The sequence below is a fragment of the Sinocyclocheilus grahami genome, unplaced genomic scaffold (genome assembly GCF_001515645.1).
Source record: "Sinocyclocheilus grahami isolate Dianchi unplaced genomic scaffold, SAMN03320097.WGS_v1.1 scaffold1454.1, whole genome shotgun sequence".
Lineage (NCBI taxonomy): Eukaryota > Metazoa > Chordata > Actinopteri > Cypriniformes > Cyprinidae > Sinocyclocheilus > Sinocyclocheilus grahami.
In genome coordinates this window covers 17,180-26,281 of record NW_015506633.1, presented here as the reverse complement: position 1 = coordinate 26,281, position 9,102 = coordinate 17,180, and the positions used below count along the sequence as shown (strand labels likewise).

At 38.5% G+C, this 9,102-nt stretch overlaps 1 protein-coding gene across 1 annotated transcript in view; it reads left to right on the top strand.

Annotated features, from left to right (window-relative positions):
* The window catches only part of LOC107570409 (N(G),N(G)-dimethylarginine dimethylaminohydrolase 1-like), an 81,980-nt gene that overhangs the window by 63,921 nt on the left and 8,957 nt on the right, over positions 1-9,102 (top strand). The window contains exons 2-4 of the mRNA XM_016256641.1: positions 2,231-2,330; positions 3,220-3,293; positions 5,287-5,406. Coding sequence (XP_016112127.1) covers positions 2,231-2,330; positions 3,220-3,293; positions 5,287-5,406 — 294 coding nt within the window. The remainder of the gene's footprint in view (positions 1-2,230; positions 2,331-3,219; positions 3,294-5,286; positions 5,407-9,102) is intronic.

Sequence of the window (9,102 nt, the reverse complement as noted above, 5' to 3'; positions counted from 1 at the left end):
GGGGGGGGGGGGGTAGGGTTGCCGTGGCGACATACCTGTATGACCTCATGCTTGGCGACAGCAGCGAGGGGAAGCAGAGTCCGCGGTGACCTCACTGCCAGATATCGCCGTGGAAACACTGATTCATCCTGTAAAAAACAGAGCCTCGAGTGCCGACCCTCGAGAGCCGCTAAAACAGCCCGTAAACCTCACACACACACACACACCTCACTGTGCGGCCCTCACTGTTTTTGAGCGTTCCTCTTATCCAGCAGGTCACTTCCTCTAAATCTCTTCTCCTCATAAAAGCTTTACATGTTACCTTCGGCCCCTGCTGATGATGTCATCCGTGGGTCCTGGCAGTGTCCGAAATTCAACATTCGCCTCCTGGATCGGATTTAAGGGAGCATTTTTACTTTTTACAAGGACAGAGTTCAGTTTGATTTTTTCGTTCAGTCACAGCACACCGGAGGCAGCGCCGCCCCCCACTTTGTGTTTTTATTGTTCTCTCAGAAACTTTGTGCTGTTCAAATGTTTCACATGGAAAAATATGTGCTTTAAACACTGTTTATTTCTGTGTGATGGTATATATCATGTTTTATTGAATATATTCCTATCCGAAATGATATGATGATGCACGCCTTCAAAGAATTGATGCATTTTATGTATGATTTATTGAGAAAAATATGATCAAAACAAATAAAAACCGTGTAATGCACTTCTGGGAGATTTTTTTTTGGGATGGAGAGACTCAGTCCAGATCCTGATGCGTCGCTCTCTCTCTCTCTCTCTCTCTCCACTCTATAAATGTGTAATGTGAACACAACTGTTGCTTTTAGGTCTCAAGTGACTATAAACGCATTCAATTAAGCCTATTGCATTTTACAGCCGACGGCTCTCGCTTCTGACTTACAAACCTGCTCGGCTTAAAATTCACTGGATGAACTTCACTGGTGATGTCAAATACTGTGTTGCTATACAGTTGCTAGGGTGTTCTGGCCAGTTGCCAGGGTGTTGCTATATGGTTGCTAAGGTGTTCTGAGTGGCATATACTTTGTTGCTTTACAAAGTACATAACAGGGTGTTCTGGTAGCTGCCAGGGGGTTGCTATGTGGTTGCTAGGGTTTTCTGGGTTGTTGCTAGGGCGTTGCTATGGTTGAAAGAGTGTTCTGGCCAGTTGCCAGGGTGTTGCTAGGGCATTGCTATGGTTGAAAGAGTGTTCTGGCCAGTTGCCAGGGTGTTGCTAGGGCATTGCTATGGTTGAAAGAGTGTTCTGGCCAGTTGCCAGGGTGTTGCTGTGCGGTTGCTAGGGTTTTCTGGGTTGTTGCTAGGGCGTTGCTATGGTTGAAAGAGTGTTCTGGCCAGTTGCCAGGGTGTTACTATGTGGTTGTTAGGGTGTTCTGGGATGTTGCTAGGGTGTTACTACAGTTGAATGAGTGTTCTTGGCAGTTGCTAGGGTGTTGCTATCTGGTTGCTAAAATGTTCTCAGTGGTATATACTTTACTATACGGTTTCTTCTGTGTTCTTGGTAGTTTCTAGGGCGTTGCTATGGTTGAAAGAGTGTTCTGGCCTGTTGCTAGGGTGTTGCTATGTGGTTGCTAAGATGTTCTGAGTGGTATATACTTTGTTATACAGTTTCTAGGGTGTTCTTGGTAGTTTCTAGGGCATTGCTACGGCTGAAAGAGTGTTCTGGACAGTTGGCAGGGTGTTGCTAAAATGTTCATTACTTTGTTGCTATACAATTGCTAGAGTGTTCTGGGCAGTTACCAGGGTGTTGCTATGTGGTTGATAGGGTGTTCTGTGTAGTTTCAAGGACGTTGCTATACTTCACTATACAGTTTCTAGGGTGTTCTTGGTAGTTTCTAGGGCATTGCTATGGTTGAAAGAGTGTCCTGGACAGTTGCCAGGGTGTTGCTATGTGGTTGATAGGGTGTTCTGTGTAGTTTCTATAGCATTTTTATATGGTTGTTCTGAGTGGAGTGGTATATACTTTGTTGCTATACAGTTGCTAGGTTGTTCTGGGTAGTTTCTACGGTGTTGCTATATGGTTAAACGATTGTTCTGGCCAGTTTCCAGAGTGTTGCTATGTGGTTGCTAAGGTGTTTTGAGTGGTATGTGCTTTGTTGCTATACAGCTCTATGTGGTTGCTAGGACATTGCAATGTAGTTACTAAGGTATTTTGTGTGGTTTTAATGCAGTGCTTTTTGTAAGTGTCTGCTGAATTAATAAAGTAAATGTTTTTCTGTTCCAGACGGAGGCCATGAAAGCTGCGTTGACTGAGCTCGGCCTCAATATAGTGGAGATGACTGATGAATCAGCCACGCTGGACGGGGGAGATGTCCTGTTCACAGGTACCAAATTTGGTTTATAATACCTTTGTTAAACATAGACCGCCCTATGTGGCAGCGGCAGCCAATCAAATCCATGTGTGCACAGACGAAAAGCCAGTCACAGACAATCATCTAGCAGAATGTGGAGAGTGAAGTCTAAAAGTCTGTGATCACTCGTGAAAAGGCTTCTGATTTGCATTTATTTCTGTTTTAATGAAATATTATGCATACAAATTTAAATGGATAGTTCACCCAAAAATGAAAAGTTGTAGGTGACTTTTTGTCTTGAGTAAAAGATCTGTCATACATTGTGTCTGGTTGGTTCCCTGAATTCAATGTGAATCACCTCCAATCAGTGGTGGCTGGAAAACTGCAGCCGTGCACCTTATTGCGTCTGGAGACGTTCGGCTGGAGTCGTTCCCGGCCAGAAACATTTCCTCCTGACGTCATGAAGCTCATATCTCCTGTATAAAACATTAAGTGGCTACTGTTCTGGATTCACGTTTCACATTACACTGTTCGCAGATCAGACCAGAACTACTGACGCACAAACTTAAACTGTTACACCAGAATATGTGAGAAACTGATCTCAGATCACTGTTAAAAAGAAACATAAAGTTATGTGACTAGGAAAAAGTCTCTTAATGCAGCTGAACGTTGAAGCTTCTCACTGGCCTCAGATCAGAAGGATCAGTGGCACTTATGTAGAGTTGAACCCAGTGAACTCAGAGAGTTGTTAAGAAGCTTTAACTAATGTCTCTTTGCAAATTAGTTTGGTTTCCTTTGATCAGTGATGGAAACTAGATACAATCCAAATTGTTGTCTAGACCAGCACTCGTTTATGTCTGTGAGCAGATCAGCCGCTGCAGGTTCCTCTGGGGGTGAATGTAAACGTGTCTCTGATCTTCAGGTAGAGAATTCTTTGTTGGATTATCCAAGAGGACCAATCAGAGAGGAGCGGAGATCCTGGCCGACGCGTTTAAGGTGAGTCTCAACTGTCTGTCTCTCTTTATATCTGTCTATCGGTCTGTCAGCCCAAATATCTGTCTGCCAGTCTATATAACTATCTGTCTGTCTGTCTATATAACTATCTGTCTATTTATCTATTTATCCGTCTCAGTCTATATATCTGTCTGTCTGTCTGTCTGTCTGTCTGTCTGTCTGTCTGTCTGTCTATCTATCTATCTATCTATCTATCTATCTATCTATCTATCTATCTATCTATCTATCTGTCTGTCTATCTGTCTATCTATCTGTCTGTCTGTCTGTCTGTCTGTCTATCTGTCTGTCTATCTGTCTGTCTATCCGTCTGTCTATCCGTCTGTCTATCCGTCTGTCTGTCTGTCCGTCTGTCCGTCTGTCTATCTGTCCGTCTGTCCGTCTGTCCGTCTGTCTGTCTGTCTATCTGTCCGTCTGTCTATCTGTCCGTCTGTCTATCTGTCTGTCTGTCTATATAACTATTAATCTATTTATCCGTCTCAGTCTGTATATATATATCGGTCTGTCTGTTTGCCTATCTATCTATCTATCTATCTGTCTGTCTGTCTGTCTGTCTGTCTGTGTGTCTATATAACTAACTGTCTATCTGTCTATTTATCTATTTATCCATCTCAGTCTATCTATCTATCCATCTGCCAGTCTATATATATCTATCTATCCATCTGTCTATATATGTCTGTCTATTTATCTATCTATCCGTCTGCCAGTCTATATATATATATATATATATAGATATATATATCTGTCTGTCTGTCTTTCTGTCTATTTATCTAACTATCTATCCATCCATCCGTCTGCCAGTCTATCCATTTGTATCTGTCTGTCTGTATATCTATATATCTGTCTGTCTATTTATCTATCTGTATCTGTCTGCCTGTATATCTATATATATGTCTGTCTATTTATCTATCTATATCTGTCTGCCTGTATATCTATATAGCTGTCTGTCTGTCTGTATATCTATCTTTATACCTGTCTGTCTATATATCCATCTGTATCTGTCTGTCTGTATATCTATATATCTGTCTGTCTATTTATCTATCTGTATCTGTCTGCCTGTATATCTATATATATGTCTGTCTATTTATCTATCTATCTGTCTGCCAGTCTATATATATATATATATATATATATATATATAGATATATATATCTGTCTGTCTGTCTTTCTGTCTATTTATCTAACTATCTATCCATCCATCCATCTGCCAGTCTATATATCTATCTATCCGTCTATATATCTAGCTGTCTGTCTGTCTATTTGTCTATATCGTTCTCACTCTATATATCTATTGTTCTGTCAGTCTATATATCTACCCTGTCTGTCTGTCTATCTTTCCTCCTCTTCTCTTCATTCTCAGTCTCTCAGTGTTTAGTGTGGATCAGGTTAAGCTACGTTGAGGATGTTTTTCTTCTGCTGCGCTGCTTCCGCAGACTGAGAACCACATTTTTCCTCAATGATTTCCTCAATGAAAATCAAATGCCGATCGTAAGAACGGAACATTCTTTGCACAGATGCTTTTTAACGTCACAAGTTCGTAACGAGCCGCAAACGAGCTCGAGGATGCCTGCAGCTCCTTATCGTTCACGTGCCAATGGTTTATGGAAACTTTTAAGCAGTGCAAAGTCACCCGGGTCGCTAAAGTGAAAGCAGAGCTGCTTTATCAAGCATGTTCATAGTACAACAGACAAACGGTTTTTATAAATACATCCATACTTTCCACAAAAACAGTCACTTGTTCTCACTGCAAGAATCTCTGAGCGCATTTTCTCCTCCTTCCAAAGTCTGGAGTGCTTTAGGTGTGTTTTTCCAATAAGCGAACCGTTTTTTCCCCTTTGTTTACCCGCTGAGCCAATGCGCTAGTAGTTTATTTAGAGTACACAATATTTTCATTCTGTTTTTATGAGCAAATGTTTCTCCAGTCTGAGCCAAAATGCTTTTGTGGTGATGTGTGTCCCGACTGGACTCTGTTTTACAGGACTACACCGTGTCCACGGTTCCCATTCAGGATAGACTCCATCTGAAGAGTTTCTGCAGCATGGCCGGACCGGATCTCATTGCCATCGGATCCAGCGAAGCCGCACAGAAAGCCCTGAAGGTAGAAACACACCCGAATGTGTCCGAAAAACGTCTCAGGTTACGTATGTAACCATGGTTCCCTGAGAAGGGAACAAGACACTGCGTCCTCTAGTCTCCATAGCGACCCCTAGAGGACGCAGTTCTAAGTTCCCTTGAAAGGGAACGTCTCAGGTTACGTATGTAACCATGGTTCCCTGAGAAGGGAACAAGACACTGCGTCCTCTAGGGGTCGCTATGGAGACTAGATGACACAGTTCTAAGTTCCCTTGAAAGGGAACGTCTCAGGTTACTTATGTAACCATGGTTCCCTGAGAAGGGAACGAGACACTGCGTCCTCTAGTCTCCATAGCGACCCCTAGAGGACACTGTTCGAAGTTCCCTCGGAAGGGAACTACAGCTGATCTACAATTCAAGGCAAACCTACAGGGACGACGGTAAAAACGTTTTGTTTCAGGCCACTTGAATTCAAAAGAACACTTTGAAGAAATAAATAATTGAAATATTGAACAGTCCTGAATTGATTATTGCACAGGTTTTAATCACTAAAACGCTTGTATGTACAGGGTTCTACAATCGTGAAAATATAGCAAAACCTGAAATAAACCTGGAAATATAGCAATTATGAAATTGTTAAAAATTAGTCAAACATTAATGAACAAACATTTTTCATCTGCTTGAAATTGCACATTATAAATGTAATCCCTATAAAACTCATGAGAGAGAGTTTGGAATCATTAAGATTTTTTTATGTTTTATTTAATAATATAATATAATATATACACAAAAGCAGATGTGTGATGTGTGACCATTTAAATAAAATTATGTGTTTTAATATTTATATGTTTTTGTATTATGATAATGAGATTTATTTTATTTATTTAATTTAAGTTTTACAGTAAGGGAAATATTGTAACAGTGCCTCGCAAAAAATAGACTTCATTTTCTATGAGCAAAATAGAATTTCTTTTGATTTTGGGATAAAGTATGAAAAAATAATAGAATATAAAATATTAAAATATTATCATTTAAATAAAACGATTAAAATATATATAAAATGAATTATATATATATTTATTTATTTATTTATTATTATTTTTTTTTTTACAAAATATAATTATTTAAATCAAATCAACACATTTGTTTATTAGTTTAAAACATTGTATCCAAATGGATTTTATATGCTATGCACTTTTGATCAATTTAATGTGTCCTTGCCAAATAAAACTATTAATTTCTTTTAAAAAATTACAAATGATAGTATATCATCATGGTTTCCACAAAAATATTGTGCAGCACAACTGTTTTCAACATTGATAATAATCAGAAATGTTTCTTGAGCAGCAGATCAGCATATTATACTGATTTCTGAAGATCATGTGACACTGAAGACTGCAGTAATGATGCTGGAAATACAGCTGCGCATCACAGAAATACATTACAGTTTAACAGAGATTCACATAGAAAACAGCTGTTTTAGATTTGTAATAATATTTCACAATTTTACTGATTTTACTGTATTTTTAATCAAATGAATGCAGCCTTGGTGAGCAGAAGAGACTTTTTCAAAAACATAAAAAAATAATCGTAATAATTCCAAACTTTTGGAATAATAGAGCTAAATATTCCCAGAGGGCAAACTCTTATAAATGCATTAAACATTCCAGAATACGAGTTTAACTTGATAATGTCCAGTAAAAGCAGTCAACAGTTAAACACGATGAAACCAAAGTCTTGCTCCATCCTTAATGTGCTTCGTTCCTCCAGCGCGGGATCTCCGGGTCTGATGATAACGGGCTGCTCTGTGACGCTGGTTCTTGCTCAGATTCAGATCAACAGTCGGCACTGGAATGCCTGGATTTTGTGGGATCAGGATAATTGTGAACTGCGCAAACATGAAAAACATCGTAATGGAAATCGGTCGCATCGCATCAAAGTTTCCTTATAGCCAAAGCCGCTTTATCCGTCCCTCTTTCTGTGTCGTTCTTTTAACGTCACAAGTTCGTAACGAGCCGCAAACGAGCTCGAGGATGCCTGCAGCTCCTTATCGTTCACATGCCGATGGTTTATGGAAACTCTTAACCAGCGCAAAGTCACCCGGGTCGCTAAAGTGAAAGCAGAGCTGCTTTATCAAGCATGTTCATAGTACAACAGACAAACGGTTTTTATAAATACATCCATACTTTCCACAAAAACAGTCACTTGTTCTCACTGCAAGAATCTCTGAGCGCATTTTCTCCTCCTTCCAAAGTCTGGAGTGCTTTAGGTGTGTTTTTCCAATAAGCGAACCGTTTTTTCCCCTTTGTTTACCCGCTGAGCCAATGCGCTAGTAGTTTATTTAGAGTACACAATATTTTCATTCTGTTTTTATGAGCAAATGTTTCTCCAGTCTGAGCCAAAATGCTTTTGTGGTGATGTGTGTCCCGACTGGACTCTGTTTTACAGGACTACACCGTGTCCACGGTTCCCATTCAGGATAGACTCCATCTGAAGAGTTTCTGCAGCATGGCCGGACCGGATCTCATTGCCATCGGATCCAGCGAAGCCGCACAGAAAGCCCTGAAGGTAGAAACACACCCGAATGTGTCCGAAAAACGTCTCAGGTTACGTATGTAACCATGGTTCCCTGAGAAGGGAACGAGACACTGCGTCCTCTAGTCTCCATAGCGACCCCTAGAGGACACTGTTCGAAGTTCCCTCGGAAGGGAACTACAGCTGATCTACAATTCAAGGCAAACCTACAGGGACGACGGTAAAAACGTTTTGTTTCAGAATTCAAAAGAACACTTTGAAGAAATAAATAATTGAAATATTGAACAGTCCTGAATTGATTATTGCACAGGTTTTAATCACTAAAACGCTTGTATGTACAGGGTTCTACAATCGTGAAAATATAGCAAAACCTGAAATAAACCTGGAAATATAGCAATTATGAAATTGTTAAAAATTAGTCAAACATTAATGAACAAACATTTTTCATCTGCTTGAAATTGCACATTATAAATGTAATCCCTATAAAACTCATGAGAGAGAGTTTGGAATCATTAAGATTTTTTTATGTTTTATTTAATAATATAATATAATATATACACAAAAGCAGATGTGTGATGTGTGACCATTTAAATAAAATTATGTGTTTTAATATTTATATGTTTTTGTATTATGATAATGAGATTTATTTTATTTATTTAATTTAAGTTTTACAGTAAGGGAAATATTGTAACAGTGCCTCGCAAAAAATAGACTTCATTTTCTATGAGCAAAATAGAATTTCTTTTGATTTTGGGATAAAGTATGAAAAAATAATAGAATATAAAATATTAAAATATTATCATTTAAATAAAACGATTAAAATATATATAAAATGAATTATATATATATTTATTTATTTATTTATTATTATTTTTTTTTTTACAAAATATAATTATTTAAATCAAATCAACACATTTGTTTATTAGTTTAAAACATTGTATCCAAATGGATTTTATATGCTATGCACTTTTGATCAATTTAATGTGTCCTTGCCAAATAAAACTATTAATTTCTTTTAAAAAATTACAAATGATAGTATATCATCATGGTTTCCACAAAAATATTGTGCAGCACAACTGTTTTCAACATTGATAATAATCAGAAATGTTTCTTGAGCAGCAGATCAGCATATTATACTGATTTCTGAAGATCATGTGACACTGAAGACTGGAGTAATGATGCTGGA